The 24,308-nt window shown below is 44.8% G+C and overlaps 1 protein-coding gene across 4 annotated transcripts in view; it reads left to right on the top strand.

The window, feature by feature from the left end:
* The window catches only part of SCML4 (Scm polycomb group protein like 4), a 90,091-nt gene that overhangs the window by 48,026 nt on the left and 17,757 nt on the right, over nucleotides 1-24,308 (top strand). For 3 of the 4 annotated variants that reach the window (XM_083830188.1, XM_083830190.1, XM_083830189.1), the window contains 3 exons: nucleotides 2,036-2,302; nucleotides 10,413-10,558; nucleotides 14,922-18,958. In XM_083830188.1, the coding sequence (XP_083686314.1) occupies nucleotides 2,036-2,302; nucleotides 10,413-10,558; nucleotides 14,922-15,047 (539 nt within the window). In that variant the 3' untranslated portion in view covers nucleotides 15,048-18,958. Of the gene's footprint in view, nucleotides 1-2,035; nucleotides 2,303-10,412; nucleotides 10,559-14,921; nucleotides 18,959-24,308 lie in introns of those variants that run through there. The other variant, XR_014582023.1, reaches the window with a different exon arrangement.

Here is a 24,308-nt window from a genome sequence, read left to right as displayed (position 1 = left end):
TGCTGTTTATTTAGCAGGGCTGTTTTAATATGCTGTTTGTTGTTTGGATAGTCTGTATCTTCTTCATATTGTAATCATATTAAAAGAGCATTCTTTTCCTGGAATAAAGAGGTAATGATTCACAAGAGGCATAATTATTCCATGCGGTGCAGGCAGGATGCTACAGAAAGAGCTGTCTTCTTTATGCATAAGAGGCTTTTATTGCAAGTGTTCTACACAGTAATTAAATTCCTTTGAATGAGAAGGCTTGATTGGATTTTCTTTGGTTTACTGGGAGGGGTCTGAAAAGCAAGGTATTTAGCTCAATTGCTATACAATTTTGGCATCTGTCAGAGGCGAGGGAGAAAGGTTCATAGCGTCTGAATCCCATCTCTCTCATGCTTGTGTTATGTTCGCTGAACGTCACTGAATTCAGCTGAATTACACCCTGCTTGTATTTGTGAGAGAATCAAGCTCAGAAACCCCTAGCAGAAAACATTAGGATACTAGAACTTACTCAGTAAGAATCCAAATTATTTAAGGGGAAAAGAAGCATTATAAAAGGAAAGTTATTTGTAGTCACAACGGCAAGTGCCCCAAAGTGAGGAAACTTTACATTTACAGCTCTTCTTCAGATCTGATGGCTGTCTGGGCCCAGAATGGGCCAAAGTTTTAAGAGGGAGCAGCAAGTGAATGCAAAGTCAGGAAACCCTGTAACAGAAGCCTGACACACAAGCCAGGATGCTGGCATGGTGCAACTTTTGTGTATTTGAGTTGTCAGATTAAATCATGTTTGTTTAACATCAACAATTGCATGCAGCCACCAAGGATTTTTTTTTTCATAGGAAAACAGTAAAAATGTAATTTAAAAGGAAAACTCTGTTATATACAGCCTCAACATGTAGTAGCAATGGGGTTTGGGTCTTGCAGCAAAATTACAGCATGAATTCTTCCTGTTACTCAGTAAGGCTACACGATACCTCAGGAGAGTGCTAGCTCAGGCAGGAAAGATGTGCCACACCACAGGGGTAATTTCACCCTGCTCAGATGTCTCTAGAGGGACAGTATGCACAGTCAGGACTGGGGCATTTTCGGCAGCTCAGAGGAACACCGTGGGGCAAACGGGAGGCACTTTCCTAATCTGTGGGCTTCCTGCTTGCCAGATGCTGACACCTTGTTTCAGCAGGCCTGAGTGGGAACCTCTAAGGTGCAGGTTGCAAGTATTTCTAGGGGTTGGACCTGTGATTCTTGAGGCTCCTCAACCTCCTCCTGTCCATTAGACCCCCAGCCAAGGGGGCTATAGCTCTGTAAAATAGGTCTGTAAGTGCAAAATATTATACATACCCCACGTACACAATGCATAAAGTGCAAAGCAGAGGTGAAGAACCAGAGGAAAGGTTTGTAACCATCTGTGATGCCAGCGCCCATCTGAGAAACTGACTCATGCACCTCTGCTTGCAAGCAGACACTTGGGAGTGCTTGTAGCCATCAAGCCTCTTCTCCTGGCAGAACATTGGTCCTGATGGACGTCTTCAGCTAAGAATATTTTCTGATGAATTTTCATAATTGCAGCCAGAACACTTTGGTTTATTACTGTCACTCCTTCCTAATTGCCTGCCAGGCGTTATTAACCTACAAGCTGCCCCTGTCCTGTGGTCCTGCTCTTCTTTCTTCCGTTCAACTTGCATGTTTTTGAAACAAAGACAGAGAGAGAACAATAGCTGCACAGCCTTCCGGGCTTGGTGGTGTTCAGGGAGCACCCTGAAGGAAGTGAAACCTGTCTTTGCCTTCCCACCAGACAGTGGTGGGAGAATATCACACTAAATTGATGACACACGAGTCACACCAAGCCAAAATTTCTCTATCGTGACTCTATCGACTCTACTGACTTCTGGGTGGTTGTGCTTCCTTTTATTGTTTCTCGATACTCAACAAGGATGCCTTCTGTATCTTTCTGCCCCTCCTGTCCAGCTGTCTGTACAGAAAGTTGGACATGTAGCTAAACTTTAGTTCCATTTTCCTGACATTTCTTTCTCTTTCTTGGCTTGCTGAGCAGAAACGGTCATACCTGAGGATTACCTGGTCGATCCTGTGCACATGAAGCGGTACAGCGTGGATCCTGCCGACTCTGCCTTCAGTTGCATGGGCTCCATGTACGCCACGCGGCAGAGTCCTGCAGATGGACGTCCTGCTGGAGTCTCCTCTTCCTCCTGTAGCCATCGTCCCACCCAGACGTCTTCAGGGGGGTCCTCCTCCACTGGCCTGCGGCACCAGACCTCCAGTCCAACAAGGAACGGGACCTACCCTGAAGGAAACAGAAGTGGTAATATAATATCTTCCTGTTACCAGTGCGTGTTACTATGCTGGTGCCATGCTGGAGTCTTAACTCATTCCCAAATTCCCAGGAAAATTAATAAGGGGCGCCTGGATTGACATCCACACAGACAATGCATGCTTTCACTTAGAAGGAGAAGTAATAACCCTTGTAAACACAAAATCAATCTGTTCATCATTAAGTAAAATGGCGAATGTTTTCTAATGCTGTTATTAATTATGTAAACATATGTATTATGTATAATCGAGTGGCAATCAAAACTGCTATTATCAACTTACAGATATAAATATTAATACATAAGGCATTCCTCCCCAAGATTGATACAGCCTGCAGACAGGTACCTGTTAATGGTACAACACCAGCTGTGTACAAGGTATGGTGCAGAACAAACACAAATATTGGTGTCTACCTCAAACAATTTAGCAAAGATTTTGTTTCCTAGCTGCATAGCCCACCATGCCCCTTTAATTATGAACCAAGCCAGACTTTACTTGAAAAAAGATTGCCCACCAAAACATATTTTTAGAAATCATCCAGCTTACTGCTCAAGGCTTTTTTATCCTTTGGGGAAGCAAAGTCGCAAGAAGTTTATCTGCAGATTCAAGGGATGCCATGGGAACCACTGCTTTCAATAACCCTTCCTCTGCCCTCTCTTTGTATTTTTGCCCAGTTCTCCTGATAGGATTTAGGTTTGTTGGGTCATTCACTCTGTTCTTCAAGTGCACTCTGCTGGTGCAAAGCCTTCTTAAAATGGGGCTCGGTGACAAGAGTAGGCTTCCTTCCAGGAAAACTCCTTTGACAGATGAGGTGAGGGGAGCAAGTGGGACTAAAAGGGCAACCTGGTGTAAGGCAGAGCAGCTCAGAGGACAGGGTGCACACAGACAGGCAGGCAGAAGTTCATGATATCATGGGAAAATTGGCCGTGGCAGTGGCAAGTGTGGTTTCTAAACCTGGGTTGTATTTGCCCTTCTCCAGCTTACTGCTATATTCCCTGTTAGCAATGATTTTTTCACCCCCACAAATGACCTGGGTTCATCAAACAGGTTAGGTAATTATCTGAACTTCTGCTAACTTTGTCTTTTTTTGCATTTTCTAATTTCTCAATTAAAAGGTCCTTATCAGTAGTGATTTGAATAGTGTCTTCACCCCTTACTAATTATTCAAACTTCATTTATGCATTTTTCATCTTGAAGGTAGATCTAACAATGGAGTTGAGTGTCTCAGCCATTTTTAAGTCATTAATTTTTTCCCTTCCTCATTTATTAATGGAATCTACTGTCACTCTGGGTGGTTCTTTTTTGTTTTTGCTTTTTTTTTTTTTTTTTTCCTCTTGCTGAAGCCTTGCTGGTTCCCCCTAATCCTTTTGTCTAGCATTAACTCCTTACACTGTCTTTCTGCCTTGCATTTCAACTGGAGACTGCAGGTGATTCTGCAAGGAGCTAAGATTTAACTATGCTTTGCACATTTTCAGCATCCAAAAAATACTGTGGTAAAATTCCTGTGCTTTAAAAATATGCTGTGTGGAGAAAAGCATTGGTATCACGGGTTTGAATCTGTGTTCAAGAGACTGAGGTTCAAAAACAGGGCTCCTTAACTTGGTCATCTGCACTACTTTCCCTTCTTGTTTCCGACTGTGAATGTCACTCTTTCCCAGACTTGGCCAATGTCTTGTGCAAGTTCATCAGAGTCATAAGCGGAAAGCTAAGCTTCAGGAGGCAGCTCTATCTCTCTTATTGTGACTCCCCCCAAAATTTGCAGTCTTTGCAACATGAAAGCCTAAAAGATAGCAGGTTATTTTTCCAGAACTAAACAAACAGGAAAGTCATAGAGGGCCCATGCTATAGGCTTTGCAGGTTCTTATATTTCCCTAGCTTGAAACATATTGCAGCAGTTTGAGAAGCAAAGATGAGAACGTTGCTTTTAGACTGGACGCTTGTGATGTTCGGGCATCTTTGAAGCAGCTACAAGTGACTTCAAGCTGTTAGATATGGTATTTTGGGATAAAAGGACTTATCCCAAAACTGTTTAGTTTAGTTTAGTTTTTGTTTGTTTGTTTTGTGGGGCATGGTTTTGACACTTGCAAAGACTAGCTCATCTAGGACCTCTGGGATATTTGGCCAACTCAACAGCAATGGCTCCCTAAAGCTGACAGATATACATTGAAGACCACCAAAAAAATGTTATTAATATCTTGATATCATTTGTAAGTATCAACAATTTTTTAGACCCAGTATCATCCATTGTACATTAGGGTCTGCACATACAGGTACCTGCAATCCCATACAAAAATGGGGTTGCTGTCAAGGTCTCCAACAGGAGGAAGGGCAATCACCTGTATTCCAGGTGCTCTGTGCACCTCTGTCCATCAGCACCAACGGCCTGTGCATGTTTGTACCACCACCATCCCATTGCCTCTGAACTTCTCAGCTGCTTTCTGGAGACTCCAGCAGAGGCTCCCGCTGCCCATGGCAGGAGCTGGTTCCTCTGAAGCAGAGGAGAGCGGTTTGTTCTTGGCTAAGGCTAGGCAGTTTTCAGTGGCTGTGATTTGTAACACAGTGACAACCATGAAGTCAAGGTGCCCACAGATTTATTATGGTGTCCCTTCTAGCATTAAAGAAACCGCGCTGCTTCTAGGCACAGCCTGGTTTTTAATCCTTCTCTGTTTGTGATAACATCGGTTCCAAAGCACAACTCAGTAACGCTGGAATACCCACCATAGATTTCTACAAAGCTTTGTCTGCTTCTCCTTAAAGGTAGAGACTGTATTTTTTTTTCTCAGCTATCATATTTTTCACCTACTGTGCTCCTTCTACTTTTACTGGCAATCCCAGCCGTTTTAAATATATACCTTCCTGAGACTACCTTGGTGCATCTACACTGGAGTGTGATTACCATCTTGGCAAAATCTCTCTTGCAAAGGTCTTAGGAATCTGCACCCTCACTGTGATGCTTCTGCATGTGTTTTTCCTCTTTCTAGGGACAATTTATATGCTGCTGAATCATAAGCGAACAAAGATGAATAATTGGTGCATGCCAGTATCTGTTCTAATCCTCCTCAGTTTGCATACTCACAAGGAAGGGATAGGCAGGACTCATTAAAAAGAGGAAGGATTTCTCTCCAAAACCTCAAGCCAATCTTCTTTATTTAACGGATATTTTTGAAAAATAGCATGCGTTATTTATCAGGGTGTGCAAATATCATGGAAAAAATCATAACCATAAAACATACCTCAGTGCAGAGCAGAAAATGTTTTTCAAGGGGAATGGATGAGATTAAACCTCAAAGCTCTCATTAATGCGATTGGAAGCATGATGCCTAATTCTCTCTGATTATGCTAAAAAATTCCAAACCAAAAAAAAAAAAAAGAAATGTCATTTCAGAAAACCAGTTGGGGCTGCTAACAGATAAACATGCACTTTTCTGTCATCATTTGCCAAATTGAAGCTCTTAAATCAGGGAAGTAATAGTCAAGGACATCATAAACCTTAAACCTTTCCAAGCTTGCTTATGTAACAGACAAACAAACCCTTTATTCCAAGCGTGAAGAATTCTGTGTTCAGGCACAACATAATAACCTTAACCTTGCCCTATAGCTTGCTGGCTTTATGCAGATTTTATTATCCAATATTAGCAGTTAATTATTATCACCTGAGGGCCTTCGTTAAAGAGGCAATCCTTGCTTGCTTAATACATTCATTTCCTGAAAACATTTGGGGGTGCAGGGGCTGAAGTTTCTCTTTTTCCAGAGTAATGCTGCAAGCACCTGGGGTGGGGAGGTGGATCCAGCATCTCCCCCAGGCAGTGGCAAGGGATGCCCAACCCTGGTCCCACTGCTTTGGCAAGTGCTGCCTGCCTGCTAGTTTGTGAGGACATTTACAACATGAAAGGTTTGACGCTTTCGGTGAGATGCTCTTTTGCTTTTTCCACTGCAAAAGAGAAACAAGGCAAGAAAAGCCCCAGTAAACATTTGTCACCAGTTTATGGCTATGTCTCATTCAGCTGGGTGGCTCTGGTGGCCACCATGTCCCATCCCCTGCAGGACACAGGTGCAGTGCTGGTGGGATGGGGACAATAGCCATTGTGCACACATCTCCTGAAAGGGGCTTTCCAGCACACATGGAGGTGTTAAATGCAGTCTGCTTTCCATGCCTCTCTGCTGACTGCAGCTCGTTGAGCCTCCCCTGCCCAGAAATATCCTGTAATTGTATTCTTCCACCTGCCTGCTTTTCCAATCCTCCTGCTTCCAACCATCTTCTCCAGCATGGTGCACTCTGGCCTTTTAGGAAGCCTCTCCTTCAAATCTTTCCTCCTGCCCTTGTTTGCAGTGGGAGGATTTTTTTAAAAAAAATTCTTATTTCTCCATGCCTTTGAGGGCCTGCTACTTTGGCTTACTTTCAGTGGATCTGCTGCTCCTTATTATCTGCTCCAGTGCGATCAGAGAGAACCTTTTAAAATTTCATTCCCACCCCCTTCCCCTGAGGCAAAGAAATCATTTAGGCCTGCAGCAATATTAAAGTTCATCTGTCACTCCCTTTCCACTCTTATCTATCAATGGCCGCACTCCCTCTGGGCTCTGTTTGTTTGCCAAGAACATATTTAGGGAGTCTGTTATTTATCTTTCCTTCTTTCACAGGTTTAACTCCATTTTAGCATTGTATTTCCTCACCACGGCTCTGCAGCCACTCAGCTGTTGGCTCCCCCTCTCTCCATCCTCCTTCTCAGGAAGGTCTGGAAACAGAAATGTGGGCGAGAGCTCAGCCGTTGGCTCCATTGCACCAAGCCCATCTATCTCACCATCGTCTTTGCTGGGCACTGGGTGCTGACCTGGTATTTCCAGCCATCCCTGGCAATGGTCTCAGCTGGGATGCCCCGAGAGCCTTCCCCAGAGGGGAGCCCCCTCCCCATCTTCCCCTGGCACTGCTGCAGGCAGGAGGGGAAGCATTTCCCTTTGATTACCTGAATTTCCATATCCCATTCCATTAATCTGACAAATTTTTTGCCACCTGTCAAAAACAGGAAATTGGATTTGACCTAGATTACAATCTCTAAAAATAATTATTGGTCCCGAGCACTCCCATCTCTTTGTAATCTGAGTATTCATTATCATCTTGATTAATTCTGATGACAGAATGGCATAGGATACCCGGGAGACATGAGACTTCCTCATTTATCTAATTCTTAGGTTAAGTGTGAATACCTTCTGATAAGAAAAAAATGTATAGTACTTGCCCTGCTGCCATCAAACACTTTTGTGCTTAATATAATATTTTAACGAGGTGATGCTATTGAAACATAAAACCTCTGCCTTTGTGTAGGCATAAAATGATTTATTTTCTTTTGGAAATAAAGAAATAGCACTCGTGTAAATCACAAAGTTAAAAAGCCAGAGTAAATTTAAAAAATACATTTTAAAATATATGCAAAAACAGACTGCTTCCAGCCTCACCATCTAATAAATGCATTCGAGAAATTTGTCTGCAAACTGACAGTATCCCAGTTTTACTAAGAGCATTTAAAGGTAGTCGCTTACACACCAGGAAAATAACACATCTTAATTCATGAAAAAGCAGCAGGGAATAGAGGACTTGGCTCCAGGTAGGTAAATACAGATTTAAAATAAAGAAGAGTTATGGCTATGCATAATTCTCGTGTTTATATTGATGTATTATATCTCAGAAAGGGATTTGAAAGGGTTATCTTCACTTGCTGGAGGCTGGAAGAGTTCTAGCCATGTAGTCTCTTTAGAAAGGTCATTTATACATTTGTCTTTAAAAAATTGGATTTATGCTATTGATTGCTAGACTGCAGAGGAGTGAGTAGAGTTCCCCTGTCATTTCAACCTTTCCTCCTCACCCCCTTCTTTTATTACCAATATTTCTCATACCCAGAAAGGCCCCCAGCTGCTCCCAGGGGCTCGCTGCTCCCCTTTGCCCTTCCCTGGCATTTCTGCAAGCTGTGCATTTTGGGCAGCAGTCACTGGGACAGGGCCTGCTCTCCCTTCATCTGGCATGAAAGTCCTCTGGGTTTCTTTGTATTTGTACGAATTTAAGGGAAAAACTGTGCTCCTCACTGAGGGCACAACATCTCCCCAGACCACGCTGTGGCTGTGGTGTGGAAACTTCTGCAATCCTTTGGGCACAGCCAGACCTTTCCCCTCTTTATTTTTCCACTGGCTCACGAAAGCCCGGTTTTCCCCCTGCCCCTTGGTTTGAGGTGCCCAGGGGCAACATCTCCCTGCACCAGCTGCCACCGGACCAGCAGCAGATCATGCCGCAAGCAAGTTAAGCTACAGGATCCCCTTTCCAGGTACTTGCTCCTCTGCCTACAAGGCAAGTCTCGGTTCTCCCGCTCGCCCCTGACAAACTTGCTCGATGTTACTGATGATCCAGGGGCTGGCCGAGATTGCCCCATTCGTTTCATGCTCTTTGTCTTCATCGCATCATGCCAAAGAGTCCAGATGGTGTCTGTACCGCTGTGTATTGCATTTATTCTGTGAGCAGAGCCCAGGGTCGTGTGAGTCCGTACGAACACCAGTCCTCGCTGTCTAATTACGAGGACCCGCGGCTATTCCTTGTCCTTTATATCCAGAACAGTGACTTAGCAAATGAGAGCATAATTATCATGATATTTACATCACATCCCATTACGAAGCCCATTGACCAGATTTACACGTTCATAGCACTGCTGCTTACTGGAGTTCATCTTTCATAACTGCAAAATATACCCCATTACATTATACTGTGGGATGAGGATGGTGCGAGAAAAAAAAGGACCAATATGCACATAAAGCTGTTATTGTGCATATATGGGCAGATCCTCCGCTCACATAAATCAGCACAGCTCTATTGAAGTCATCAACATGATTTACATAAGCCACAAACCCAGCCCACTACATTTGGTCACAGGCATTACAATGGTGTTTTGAGCCACACGTGGTGCTTTCATACATTTTATCGATCTTTATAAGCTCAGGATTTCTCTGGAGGGATCAGTCCTTCTCTCCTCAGCAGCTCTGAGCCATTCTGATTCCGCTCTTGGCTACCTAGGGCCTCTCCAAGTTACGGTTTGGGTATCTGTGGTCTGCCTCTGTTTGCACTCTTCTGCTTCCTTTCCTGCCCTCTGTAGTGTCTGCTTACTTATCATTTGCAACTCTCATTGAAAATTGGCCTTAACAGAAAAAGACGAGCAGGTCTGGGCAAGTAACATCTAATACGTTTATGTGCTGTGACCTCCTAATGTAAAGTTTGCTTTGTGTGGATACAAACAAAAGTAAGCAGCTTTCCTGTAACCTAGCATAATGTAGTTCTTCGCGAAGCAACATAAAGGTGTGTGTGAACAAATTATATACACATGGAGGCTAAGATTTATAGTTCTGCAGAGGCTCAGGATAAAAACATAAATGTACTTTCATTCCAATGTGCCTTTTTTCACTTGATTTAGAGCTACAACAAGCCAAAGTGACCTTAAATCATCCAGGGCTTGTACCATTAAAGAATCACATGTGCAATGTTCATCTTCGCATGTTTTAGTAGCTCTCCAAATCAACATTCACTGGGGACCCTCAGCTTTGTGTGAGACTAAGATTAGCAGGGTACTGACTAGGAACCCTCCTCTAAGCTCCAAAATAAGTCTGAATATCTGTATGTAAAGAAAAAAATTATCTGCTGAAGTCTGATTTTGTCCTCTGGCCTTCACACTCAATGGCAAGCTCCTTTGTTTAGTGTCGAAGCGCTTTCTCTCCAGGTGGGAGGGTGGTGTCTTCTTGAGCCAAAATCCCCACTGCTTGCGGATCAGACAGCGGGGGCAGCTCAGTTTAAGAGCCTGGCAGCTGGCACATTTTTCCTTCCCCAGCAGGAAACTGAGGGTTTCATGTTTTTTAACACAATTCACCAGCTGGGATCATGTCTCCCGGTAAGCAGCCGGATCTGAAACTGCCAAGCCCCCTTCTCTCCCCGCCCCGCCATCTCAGGCTGATACACTCAGACCTGACATCCAACACATGGGGCTGCTGCACTGCTGCATGCTCACAAACCAAGGAAGCCACTGCATGCCATTGTATGCACTGCTGTTGGCTTTTTTTTTTTTTTATACTGACAGCCTCAAGTCCTTCACCAGAACGACAAGACTCGGCTCGGCCATCAAGCAAGAATCCTTTGACCTGGACTGTGGATGATGTGGTTTGGTTCGTGAAGGACGCAGACCCTCATGCTTTAGGTCCCCACGTGGAGCTCTTCAGAAAACATGTATGTAAAAGGCTGCCCTTGGTGTTTCTGGGGAATTTAAGCAAAGTGGACAGGCAGTCCCAACAGATAGCCAGCATGTCTCATACAGACAGCCTGCCTTTGGCTGCTAGAGGCAGCGCCTGTGCTCAGCCCGGTTGAACACAAGGCCCTGCAAGGGGTTCAGCACTTTTGGGGGGGGGGAGGGAGGAAGTGCTGAAGAAGAGCTCACTTATTGTTCAACGAAAAGATCCTACGAATGTCTTTAGAAAATGCTTGCTATTTGTTCCCAGTGTGCCAGCATAAATTGTTATTATGCTAAACCTAAGAGAAAGCACAGAGGATCTAGTGTTCATTTTTCATTGTCAGATTGGCACAAGAAAGCCTTGCCTCAATGACAATTTATTCTCATGATACCTATGATTCTTCTCTGAAGAGCATTTTTTATGTGTCTCTAGATATTTAGCAGTAGAAGCCCAAAAGAGCCAAGATGCTTTTTTTTTTTTTTTTTTTGAATTATGTAACTACATAACCAAATTTAACAGACCTGCTGACTCTCTGGAGAATATGATATAGTAAAGAGGACTGTAAACATACATCTGATCAGGACTTCCTTGTTCTGCTGCTGCATAAGGTGTTGGCAGCACTGCATCCAATGGCATTCCCAGCCTCCTCCATCACTACTTGACCAAATCAGAACACCAGCCTGGGGCATTGAGACAGTGTGCTGGGATGAGAACAACAGAGCATGCACAGTCGTGCTAGGACCAAAGCTGTGCTTACATGCCGGGTGCTAGCCTGTTTTCCCTGCCTTCTGCAGAGAAGTGAGATTTGCACAGCTGTTTAATGAAAACACGGCCTGTGTTGATCTTGTGGGCACAAGGCAGATAAATAAGCCACAGGCAGACTTGCTTTGGCATGAGCTTTGAGACTATCAGAAGGGGTTGTGCACCAGGAGAGAGCCCTGCACGCGATGGAGAGAGAATTGCCATGGTCTGCGAGACATTCCTGTACATTGCAAAGAAGAGAAATGTTTAATCTTGTGAGATATGTACAGTGCGAAAGCACCATTTTTGTCCAGTTTCCACTCCTAGCAAAGAATGGCACTGCGTGTTTTTACACAGCGGCAGGGCGGTGACACACTCTGGGCGGTCAGTGGGCCAGCTGCACCGAAGCATGCCATGCCACAATACTGCTGCTGCTCTGTGACCGGGGAGACCAAGCTAAATTGCCCCTAAAGACCATCCCCGTCAGCCTTTGTGAAGCACCCGGCACCTACAGGCTCTACTTATCACTGGCTTCCTTGTAAAATATGCAGCAGGATTGAGAACCTGGGTAAGATTACCACACAACTCAATTCAATTACGCCTTCGAGTTATATATGTCCCTGCAATTTTTCAGCCTTCAAATCTCATCTGGATTAGCATGGAGACCTCAGAGGTGAGAGACAAGTGATTAGTCCATTAACCTTAGCCATATCTTCCTGCGTGTTCAATCTTTCTATGAAGCAGGTGCATAATTTACTTAGAAGCACTTACTGTCATTGACAAGGCCCAGCTATCACCTGGAAGTGTTGCTTTGGCAGTCAGCTCATCTCAGCTGTGACAGCAGGAGGAAAAGGGTGGTGGGGCCACGAGGAAGGGAAGGGTGGGGGAGGTATCCTGCATGTGGGCAGATCTCTTTCCCATTGCTGTATGAAGCCATTTGGGTGTTGACCACAGTGCCCAGAGCTGGCTCTCCCAGCAGCAGGGAGGTGTAGCCTGCATCGGTCACAGCTGCAGCGTGCCTTGCGGGATGATCGTGGCTCTGGCTCTGCGCTTCTCACCACGAGCAGGAGCCTGTTCTCTTGCCAAGACACCCAAGACAGCTCCTGAAGGGTCCACCAAGACCACGAAACTGCCTACGACCTCCCCCCCGTCATACAAAGGAGCCGTGGGCCTGGCAGGGACCTGGCGGCAGCTCTGCGTGAGAGCCCCGTGCAGTGCTCTCTCAGCAACACGCAGGCCATGGTAGACAGGCTGGGGGAAGGGAAACAGGGGAGCAGAAAGAGCTATGAAGGGAATTAGCAGGTAGAAAATTCAGGCTGGAAGGGCTTGAAGAAATGTTATGGTCTGACAGTTTAATTATGGCCGGTGATTGGCAAACGCATGTATGGAGGAGACAAAAACCTTTGAGTTTAACATAATGAATACCATTTATTTAAAGAGAAACCTGTCTCTGCCAGTGCTAGACATCACACTTGTGAGCTTGCATCTTTCCCTAGACTTTCTTCATATCAACTGTAGGGGCACTGACTGCTGAGCTGCCACTTGCACTCCTGTTACAGGTGGTGGCCTTACCAGGTCTGGTGTCTGTTCACAAGACTGTGGAGCACTAAAAAATAAAAAGTTTTTTTATTCCTATTTGAGATATAGATCCTCATGTTTTTGATTTTACTCATAATTAATTGCTTAAACACTCATGAAGATCTGGACTTGCATCTTTCTCATTAAAAGTCTCACCCACAGACATCCACAGCCCGGTGCAATTCTTGTTCACATGGCACGGGGCTTGTTTAGGGGCTACTCTGCTTTTTGAGCTGTGTCCTCAGACCAAGTTCTGCAAAAACCTAGCACAAACACAGTAGTACTCATTCCTGCATGTGGAAGCTGTATGTTTACTCCCCCTGTATCATCTCACAGCTCATACATTTGCTGCTCCCACCCCTTGCAGGAACACAATGTTGTCCTGCAATATCCTAACTTGCAGTGGGCCAGATCTCAACTAATGTGGTACAAACTAAGCACGCTGAATTTTACCAGCTCCAGAGCCTATTCAAGACCAGCTGGCTGGGGCTACTGCAGACTTGGGGAGCATGTTATAGAGTCTTTCAATTTTAAAATTATTTTTTAAAGGGCTGACACAGTAATACTAAAGAGAAGTCGAGCCAACAATCTGCACAGGGACATGGCTAATATGGGATATTTAATTGGATATGAATGCTCCCTCTGGCATACGCTAGTCATGGAGTTTAATTTTGACCCCTACACAGAAATAATAAAGGAAATAATAAAATGCTGAACTCAACATTTAGAAACAGCTGCAGTCACACCAAACCCTTGACAGAGTTTTTACCTTATGGCATCACAGGTCCAGGAGTTTGTTTTTCTTTCTTAAGCAAATATTAATTATATGCAATATTTAATCTTCCTTTCCTTAACTTCCTTAAAATAATGGAAAAGAGAGGGGGAGGAAAAAGAGTTCCTGTAATGGATAGAGTGGGGGTTGCAGAATGAAGAGCATCAATTGATTGAGTTAATCAGAAAGTGACCTTAACTGCTCATCAGCTAAATCATCTGCTGAATGGAATAATAATGATCAGGGCAAATTAGGATCCATAGTATTGCTTAATTAGTAGGTAATGGATCACAGAGGAAAGACGTGACCATCGAAAATGTAGAATACAATATATACAGCACTAGCGTGTTTGTTTGTATGTATGCACACACACGGCATTAGTTATGTTTTAGCTGTGATGATCCAAGTAAGGAAGTGGAGACTGAGAGGAGAGGTAGTATTTTTAAGCAGATCCACTAATATAGCTAGGGAAAAAAACAGACAAGCTCAGGATCCAAGAAAGGACAGTGCATTTGAAAGCTTCTGTGTTGTACAGTCACAAGAAAGTCCATAGTAAGACAGTGTCCTGTGTCTGTGCATCGGTGCTATCCTCTGCTCAGTACAAGAACTTCGTAATTACAAAAGGTTTTCAAGCCAACAGGTCTGGGATAAAGAGCTGAACTTGGTGACAATTTCCACCACTTAGATGAGGGTAAAATTAAATTTGAATAAATTTTGTTAATAAATCCAATTAAATATGTTGCTACTGTCTTCATTTCAAGAAATATATATATATATCACTGGGTGTAAGAGGACTGGGGATATGTGAAATGTGTAGATAATCAGGGACAAAGCTGGAACTGAGGGTGTGCTATCAGCAGTTCATGAGGCCACATCCTTCTGTCTCTCCATCACTCACTCCTTTCTCTTAAGGTCAACTGTTTTTTCTCAGAATTGGGTTTAGAGCAACCCTGATTTAAAAATTAAAAAATAAAAATCCTCATGATTTTATGCCAAGTAATTGAAAACATAGACGAACCTTAGAGCTCCTTGAAGAACAAAAGTAATATTTGATTAAAGCCTCCTTTAGAGCTTCCTTTTTTCCTACCTTAGCTCTCAATTTTTTAATGAAATTTCAGAATTCCTGGCATTTCAGCCAGCTCTGTTCTAAGACATGCTGTTTCTGATTCACCTTGTTTAATGCGTCAGGACGCAGCTCTGCTGTCTTGCTTTCGCAGTGCTGGAAGGGAGGTTAACACATTTTGATTCTCTTTCTCTCTTTTGAAACCAGGAGATTGATGGCAATGCTTTGTTGCTGCTGAAAAGTGACATGATCATGAAATACCTGGGGCTGAAACTGGGACCTGCGCTGAAACTGTGCTACCACATTGATAAGCTCAAGCAAACCAAGTTCTAACAATTTCTTGAACAACAGCAGAACCTGACCTAAATCTAGACAGAAAACTAAAGGTAACGTGCTGCCTTACAGAAATGCATTATTTTGCAGATTGTTTTCCCCTCTTTTTTAGCAAAGACTTTGCCTTTTTTAACATTTGTGCATCTTCACAATTTTTTTAATCCAATGGGAGCTTTTGGGTTGTTTGTGTTAATAATTTGCCAAAAAAGTATATACTTATTTTGTACCATTGATATTATTATGATTATAGTAAGTCCTATTTTTGTAATCGGAAGTGGGAAATCAAAAGCAAACACAGCGACGGTGTACGCTGAGGACTGCTGGCAGACAAACCGAGGGTCCTGCACCTGCTGCAGGGCCACCGCTGGGTGCCAGCTCCACCGCCGGTGCTCAAGGCTTTGGGGAAAGGGTGGCCTTTGGTCCTCTGTCTTGTGATGGGAATGACCCTGTGTCTTGCACTATCATCTGGAAAACTTGAATTCTGCAGTTTGAAAATGAAAAAAAAAAAAAAAAAAAAAAAGGAAAGAAAGAAAAGGGGGGAAAAAAGAAAAAAAAGAAAAAAAAGAAAATTTAAAAAGGAGAAAAAAAAGGATAAAAAAAGTGGGATTGAGGGATTTTTTTGCAGCCGAAGTACTTTTTCCCACTAGAGGGAGCAGCCCTAACAGACTTGGGGCTGGAGCCCTGATGACACGGTGCTTTCTGTCTGATGAGCTTTGACCATCGCAACTCTCCCAGCCAGCACATCTCTAAATACTGACAAAGAATCGCAGGCTCCCAGCAGGATAAGCCGTCACCGTTTACAGATAATTATTTCAAGAAAAGCCCAAATGCAGAAAGCATTTCTGACAGGATGTTTCCCGTTAAGCCGAAGAGGGGGTGGATGGCTCCCATGGTGTCTGGCGTACTCAGCTGTCGTCTCCCTTCCTTTCTGGCTGACGTATGGTTTTTGGCACTCTTTTAAGAAAAAGCAGAATTTCTGTTTTTGGTCTCGTTTGTGCTTTTGCAAAGTGAGGGGGCCGGGTGGGAGCATTCCCCATGAGAAGCTGGCAAGGCAAGGCACATCACTGTGCTTGTGGACAGGTCCGGGGCAGATGCTGTAGGGTCGGTGCCTGATTGCATTGCTGCAGAGGGCAATGCACGCTTGCTTTCAGTACATATGCAGCTTTTCTGGGCTTTAAGTCTCAAGTGGATTCAAAGTAATGCCCTCCTGCCTCTTACTGAAATCTAAAAGGTGCTCGTTGATACTCTGTGCAGCCAGGCTAAGAGAAGGACAGGTCAAAAGCCAAGGAGGCAATTTGTGGGGTGGGTGTGTCCTCAACTTCATCCTTCACAAATAAAGATGATGAAGGGACACATCCATGAGGTTTAAACCCCTTGGTGCATGACAAGCAGTGGTGGCAAATGTTTGTTGGTCATGCCGGTTATTTTAGAGCACACCTCAACTGAACTGGGAGTTCAACTGAACTGGAGGCCTGATAATATACAAGATGTCAAGCCATCCGAGGCTGTTTATGGGTATTACCAAAAATACTAATGGAATACAATTCAATTTGATGCATGTTGCTAGAATATAACTCTTATGAAAAGGTACCGGTTCAGGACCTAACCATGAAAATCCTTGCAGCCTACACATGTTTGCAGAATTGGAATTGGAAATTGGACCAGTTTTCAGCAAATCTTGTCTTCATGTTGAAACAACTCCCAGATGACTAGCTGAACAAGTGTGCTAAATGAAAAGTCATGTATTACCCAGTGACGTAATATACTGGACCCTAAGCATGCTGATACTTAGGACCCCCACCTGCATCTCTTTGTGTCCATGTGGTACGGAATGGATATCTGTTCAGCCAGATATCTGGTTGAGACAGAAGCCACTTCACATCAACATGAAAACTGTGCAGTTTATTTTCCACTCTTGCATTTTTAAAACATGAATCTTTTCCCACAAAGATTCCCAAAATACATAAAAAAATATTGCTGTATTAGTAGTATTACCTTCAGAATGTCCTCTGACAAACATTTCTCCATACCTTGGAACTTAATTAACCTTTTTTTTTTTTTTTTTTTCCAAAAGATGATTTAAATTCCTCCACTTAAAAACCCACCTTGCTGTAGCAGGTAGTCAGAGCTGGTTAGAATTTATCAGATGGCTTTAATGCTGGAAAATACAACTTTGTCAAAAGCAAAACTTCGTAAAATCACGTCACTTTCAAATGTAAAATTCTATTTAACTGAAACTGTAGTTTTTGGTAACGTCAAAACATCATTTTGACATTTTGGAAACGAAGCGTTTTTGTTTAGAAAAGATTTTTACCTTTTATTGTATTTTCATAAAGAGTCTGTAACCTCACTTTTTGTTCTGAGAGTGGAAAAAAAAAAAAACCACAGAGCTACATAATTTCCTGAAAAAGAGTCATTCCCATTCAGCTCTGTGTCTCACCTATCTTCTGTCTTCCACCTTCCCACTGCAGAGACTGCAGCTGCGAAGCCCAGTAACACCAAGGCAGTATTTCTAGATTCCTTAGTGGCAACGATGTTCATACATGTAGTGTGCTGATGTCGTTTTCATGTATGTATCTAATGTATACAGTCAATGGTGCTATCTATCTCATTTCATATGAAACTTCTAGGCATGACAGGACGATTCAGGCCATGATATTTAATGCACTGCCTTTTACAGGGGAGGTGTTTAGGGACTTCATTTTACATCTGAGTAAAGTTTATAAACGAAATCCCTCACTGTGTGTTTATTCTCCAAAAGGCAATTAGGGGGCAAACATTACTGCAGTAATATTGCTATTAATAACCAATTTTTCCCTTTCGAGCCTTGCCAGGGAGGGTGGTTAAGCTGTGCAGAGGGTGTCAGGCCATTTCCTGGGAACAAGCCCTCGAGAGTCAGAGGAGGCATGTCACCCGCCTCTCAATTAGCTGCTATTTTAGACGTTGCCAGAACAAATTGCTTTGCTTGCTTTCCTCTTCACAGCTCTCACTTCAGCCTGCCTCCAACCAAGCTGTATTTCTGAACTCTTGCAAACAGGTGGGTGGATGCGCCTGCCCCCAGGTGCGCACTACATGCGCCTGGTTTCTGCTATTCAGCACTCACAGCTGGATCAGGAGGCTCTTCGCTTGCTTTAATCAATTTCAGTACTTTGTGGGCATTTGCTTTAAACACACACACACACACAATATGAGCAAATTCAAAGGGTTTGAGGAGAGCTCTTCCTTTGCTGAGGTTCCTGTTGCAAAGCATGAGGAGCAGCAGAGCCGGTGGTCCCAGGCAGAGCAGCTTCTCCCATCCGCCCTCGCATGGACCCGCTGTCACAGCCTCTTCTCCCACGCTGACAAATGCCTCCCTCCCCTGCCAGCCTTCACTGAGCTTCCAGAAATGCCCATGGGAATGCTTCCACTGCTCTGAGCCCACTTTCTTGCTTGAGGAGCACGGCGGCCTTTGCAGTGTTAGCAGCTCGGCTCAGCATGATTAATGCAGCCAGGCACCCTTGAGACTGGCATGTAAAGCATCACTCTGGGCTGTTATTGCCCTTAAATTGATTGCTGGATTTCTATAGGTTGTCAGCAGTCTTCAAGAGTCACACATCTTTCTTTCTTAAGGAAAGGATGGCTGCTAAGTGGAACATTATTAGCAAAAATAGCAATAATCAGCAAAAGAATAAGAAAATGGACGATGAACTTTAGGCATGAACAATTCCCTTGTGGGGTTAGTGGCAGGGGCATGAACAATCCCCTGGTGCATTTAGCACTGCTCCTGCAAGGCAAGATGGACATAACAGCATGGGAGCGTGGCATTGGGGAGGCAGAAGCTGGAAAGCAGGACCAGGACTCCAGCAACACATCTTCCCTTCCCTTCCCTTCCCTTCCCTTCCCTTCCCTTCCCTTCCCTTCCCTTCCCTTCCCTTCCCTTCCCTTCCCTTCCCTTCCCTTCCCTTCCCTTCCCTTCCCTTCCCTTCCCTTCCCTTCCCTTCCCTTCCCTTCCCTTCCCTTCCCTTCCCTTCCCTTCCCTTCCCTTCCCTTCCCTTCCCTTCCCTTCCCTTCCCTTCCCTTCCCTTCCCTTCCCTTCCCTTCCCTTCCCTTCCCTTCCCTTCCCTTCCCTTCCCTTCCCTTCCCTTCCCTTCCCTGGCTTGGCTCTTCCCAAGCAGCAAGGAGAGAAGCAGAGGAGGCACCCAAGGGTAAGAGCAGGTACCACAGTGCCAAAATCAGCCACTGGCATGTCTGTCCGTCCCTACACAGATTTTGTCTCTGCTTTCCACCAACCCACCCCTCTGAGCTGGTGTTAGAGGATTGCTCCGCTGGCTCATGCTGCTTCCACATCAACCCGCTTGGGGTTGCTAGGGAAATAGTTCATTATAGGCACTTTGGGGTAAAAATTCAGGGAAATATCAGGTCAGCAAGAGCCCCTCTCCCCTTCCAAACGTTTCTGCGTGCAAAGCCTTAACACGACAGCTCCAGAGCAGGTCCCACGCACTGCTGCTCCCCTGCCACTGGTAACTGAGTTGGCTGGAGCCGTGTGGATTTTGCTTCTCACACCAAGAAAAGTAGTCCTAAATTTGCACCCTTTTACCTGAGAAAGCAGGCAAGTCTGCGCACACATTGCCTCCAAGTCCCTGCGATAGTCACACGCTGCCTTCTAATCCGTGGTCCCTTCATGGACAATTGGAAACCCATCCCCTTGGAAATCTAAAATTCTGCTTGAGAAAGAATCGCTTTTATTCGCTGCCACGAGTTAAATATTATGGAAACATGTCTGCTAACAATTTGCTTTGTGTAATTTGCACTAATGCTAATAAGCAACAGCTGCGATGCTTCCTGCTGTAAATTCTTTTGTGGTTGCAGTGGTATTATCACATATGTACTTCACAAATACGATGGACTCTAGCACAGCTCGCTCCTTCTGGCACCAGCTCCGGCAAATCCCCTCGCCTCGGCATTACAGCTACACGGATGTGAATTTATGGTCTCGTCTCCCTTCGTTCCCCGAGCCCCAGCTCCCCACCAGGTGCCTGCAGCCGAAGGGGCGAGTAGGTCAGGGTGTGCATGGGGCGGTCCGAGGGGATTGATGTCCCCCGCCAGCCAGATTTACTGGGGTTTGGGCATGGAGGTGCTGGTCGGAGGCTAAGTGCGGAAGAAATAAAGATTCACTTAAGGAAAAGAAAGAAATGATGGTGTGCGATGCACTGCCACCACAAGGCTTCAGCTGAAACCCAAGAATCTCTCAACTTAAGCTCGAGAAAAATGTTTCCCTCGCTCGCAATGCTAAATAAAGCACGCCAGACCAAATCCAGGTCCCACCGAGGTCCACGTAAGTTTTCCTATTGGATTCGTAAGGGCTTGGCTCATAAAGCAGGTCAAGCTTCAGCCTCGTCCCGCAGCAACTGGAGCCTAACAAGCTATTTCATCCCCCCTTGCAAAGAGCGGAGACGGCCGCCGCCGGCCAGCCCTGCTCCTCTGCTCCCGGGAGCTCTGCTGGCTTCCTGGTAGAGAGCTCTTCCAGCTGCACATCGACCTGATCCTGACACTTTCTCCTGTTCATTTTGGGTTGTAGCTGCAAGTTTTGCGGAGCGTGGTTTGGGTTTCCCGCTTAGCAGCAACGCAAAGCGCTGAGGATTTCAGCCGTGCCGCTCGGCAGAAACTCACCCCGGTCTGAACATGACTTCACTGAGAGATTTCCACAAGTTCTTGAGGCGAAGCCCTCAGTGGGATTTAAAAATAAAACTTTTCGAAATCAACCCCGGTGACCTACGATTATTGGCTCCTTTAGCATCTACAGCACTTCATCATACTTCAAACAGCTGAGTCTCTTGGCAATGCCACAACCGAACGGGGATGGCTGACGGGGCTTCAGGAAAGTCTCCATCCCTGACTGCAGAGCCTTGCTCCTCTCGGCCTACGGGCAGCTGCCAAAAAGCAGCAGTTGAGGCTGGACAGGGGTGTGTACGTGTGTCGGTGAGTGTGTCTGTGTGTCTGAGCACGTTGCTTGGAGAAGCCTGCCTGGCTGCATGGACAGGCCGTGAAGAGAGTGAAGTAAAAGCAGAGTAGAGCAGCTAGGAAGGATGGCCCTCAGAAATGGCCAAGGCACAGGCTTCAGTGGTGTTCCCATGTAGTTCGTGCCCTTTTCCAGGGCACATACAGAAACTGATCTTTCCCTGAATAGAGAAGTATGTCTTTATTAACCGTGGTTTTCCCTAGGTGATATAAAGGACTGGGATCGTGCTGTCCTCTTCTTTCTGAGCACAAAATGCAGGCAACCAACATCCTGTTATCAGAGATCTCTAAAAGGATGGGGAATAGGAAAAAAAATAAACCCCAATAAATACAGAGACGAGGACATTTCAGAATGGAGCCGTTTCACAGCTTTTAGTGTCTTTCAGGTGAAACATGGGAGAAGGGGTGGGGAAAGGGCTTCTGAATTGCAGTGAATCCAACGCAGTGAAAGACTAGTGATTAATTTTATTCCTCACTTTGATGGTTTCCTGATCTGTAATGTGTTTTATGGCCCTGAGCATTTGCTGTAGTGGCAGTATTGTGAATTGATCCATGTGTCCAGGTTCCACTGAAACCAAATGACTGTTTCTAAAACCTATCCGTCTTCTTCATGGCATCGCTAATATGTTGTAGCATCCAGAAGGCTTCTGACAAGCTTGGCATGAGACAGTATTAAAAGAAAAAGATCTTTTTTATTTCCTTTGTGGCACAAAAGCTTCAAAAAGCAGCTACAGTCATAGCTGTTTAGCAGGTTAATATTTACCATCTTTTCATTTTATTCCTCTTAGAAATCTTGTAGTAAAAGAAAGTCTCTAGTTTACACAGTCTATGTGCTTACAAGAAGTCAATCTAAATTCCAGTCTTCCACTGACGCTGTTGTAAATTTGGTAGACTTGTTCCACATCTTTACCAGTGTCAATGAGATCTGTGTCTGACACTACTAACAGCTCAACTACAGGTATGTTAGGCTGCTGTTATCAGAACTTGCTATAGGTATTTGTGTTACAATGCTGTGCAGAGATTGTGCCTAGTGCTGTGCAGATGGATTATGAGGGACTCAGCCTGCCCTGGAGAGCTGACAGCCTCATGGGGCAAAGAGACAGCTTAAGGGGAAGGGTCTGCTAGAGGTGGTTTTCCTTCCCTTTTCCAGGCAAAGGTTAAAACCAGACAGAAGTCAATGGCATGAATTTTCCTCCAGACACATACGGTAAAAATAGCAGAAGACTGAGAAAAATGAAGCAAAACTTTCATGAGGGGGAACCTTATTGCCTCCTTCCCAACACTGTTAATCACCTTTGGTGAAGCCAGAAGGCTGACCCCAGACCTTCTGGTCTGAATCTAGTGCCTTAACCAGAAGACCATCCGCTCTCACCATATCCCGACCTTTCTCCCTCTGCTGTCCACATCTGACTTGCTCCTCACATTGCCCTTGCCCACACCTTCTTTATGTACCTACACAGGCTTTTAAAGGTCGTATAGTCCCTTATCCTGACAGCATTCTTCTCCCTCTTAGTCATCCTCCACCCTCCAGTCCTTTCCCCTGAACCTTCTCAGCCCTTTCCCTTCCTATTTCTCCACTGTAGTTACATTCTTTTTTTTTTTTTTTTTTTTTTTCCTCCTCAGGTCCTCTCTGGCAAGATCTCTTCTTCTCTTCCTTCCTTTCCATCTTTCAGTGACCAAAAATGTGTCTCCTTCACTCTTTTTGCAACATCTTCTTTACCTTATGGCTCTTCTCTGCTCTTCCATTCTCAAATTTGTTTCTCCTTTCTCTTTCTCTGTAGTTTTCTGCAACCCTTTCTTTCCTTTCAACCAAGTGCCCTTTACAGGAGATCCTAGGACCAGTTCTGCTGTGACAGAGTACCACACACCAACATCTTTGAATTAGGTTGTCTGTATTTTTTTTACCTCTTCTTTATCTTGCACAAAAAGCTTTCCACTGCTTTTGTTCACCAGCACGAAAGGCACTTTTTGAGGCTGGTTTTTAACCAGTTGGCCGATTGCTATTTGCAATAAATACCTCATTAAAGGCTCAGCACTTTTACACAGGGTGAGTGCAGTTTTCCCCTCTTCCGTCCATCTTTCCCCGTGCTGCCTCTTGATGTCCAAGCAGCTTAAATGCTCATAGGTTGGAAGGGACCCGGTTACACTGCTCACTGGGATGAATCCTCCGCTCTTGCCCCATTGCTGATGGGTGTCGAAGCCGAGCCTGGCCCCGCGAATGGCACACCATTAGGCAGGTGCAGGCAACCGGCGTGCCAAGCTCAGAGCCACCAGCGTCACTCCCACGGTCTGGAGAGGGGCCAGCTTGCCATCAGCCTGGATTGGAGAGTTGGTTGGAAAGAAGAGGTGCCCACTGCCAACGATAAGGACAGCAGGAGGTGGGAAAGAGCCACCCAGCTGGAAGAAGAGTGGCGTTGGCCAGCTGGGAGGCGGAGGTGGGACAGATGAAATCAGCAGTGAGGGAAGGCCATGCTCGTAAGCCTACATCAAGCACTGTGAGGACGCCCGTGTGGCAGCGGGCGTTGCGATGGGTACAGCATCATCCTTCATACTGAAATACGTGCAGTAATGCAGGGCAGATTCACACATGGATGCACAAGTGCGAGTTTAGAGTAATGACTGTAGCTTCTGTGGGGCTACTGCATACTTCTACCAGTGGGAATGAGATCAGATTTTGGCTCTAGGTCTCTGTTTCCACACAGTGTGAAGGATGAGAGCATAACAGCTCTCTTCCAGCTGGAAAGGGGCAGCCTTAAGTCAGGCCACAAAACAGCGCAAGTCCTGCTCACACTTCTTTTTTAATGGTGCTCCGAGCTCCCTTCCAGTTCCTCAGCTTTAGCTTCCAAGGCTAGTGAAGCATGCACGGGTTTTTTTAATGTATGCACAGCTATCAGTTTTTCTATTGCTAATTGGACTCAAAGTGTGTTAGCTTTGATTTTTAATATGATCTGTAATTTGCTAGATAAGCCTCAGTTTCTGCAGCAGCTGGATAAGCAGGGCTGCTTTCATCGCATCTTGCAGGTATTTTTACAATCTTGGACTTTTTTGCCTATCTACTGTATACTAATCTTGTCCTCCTTGAATGGCGAACGCCATCTCTTTCATGGTACTGTACAACCTTCAGAAAAGGGCATCACACATCAAGCAAATACATAAAGCTATTTTATTTTTGTCAATCATATACAAAATCTGCCAGAGAGGAAAAAAAAAATCTGAATATACAAACAATTTATTTATAATCAAGGGTTCAAACACACACTGCCT

Source organism: Anser anser (assembly GCF_964211835.1).
Source record: "Anser anser genome assembly, chromosome: 3".
NCBI classification, from domain to species: Eukaryota; Metazoa; Chordata; class Aves; order Anseriformes; family Anatidae; genus Anser; species Anser anser.
This window is presented reverse-complemented; position numbering and strand designations above follow the sequence as displayed.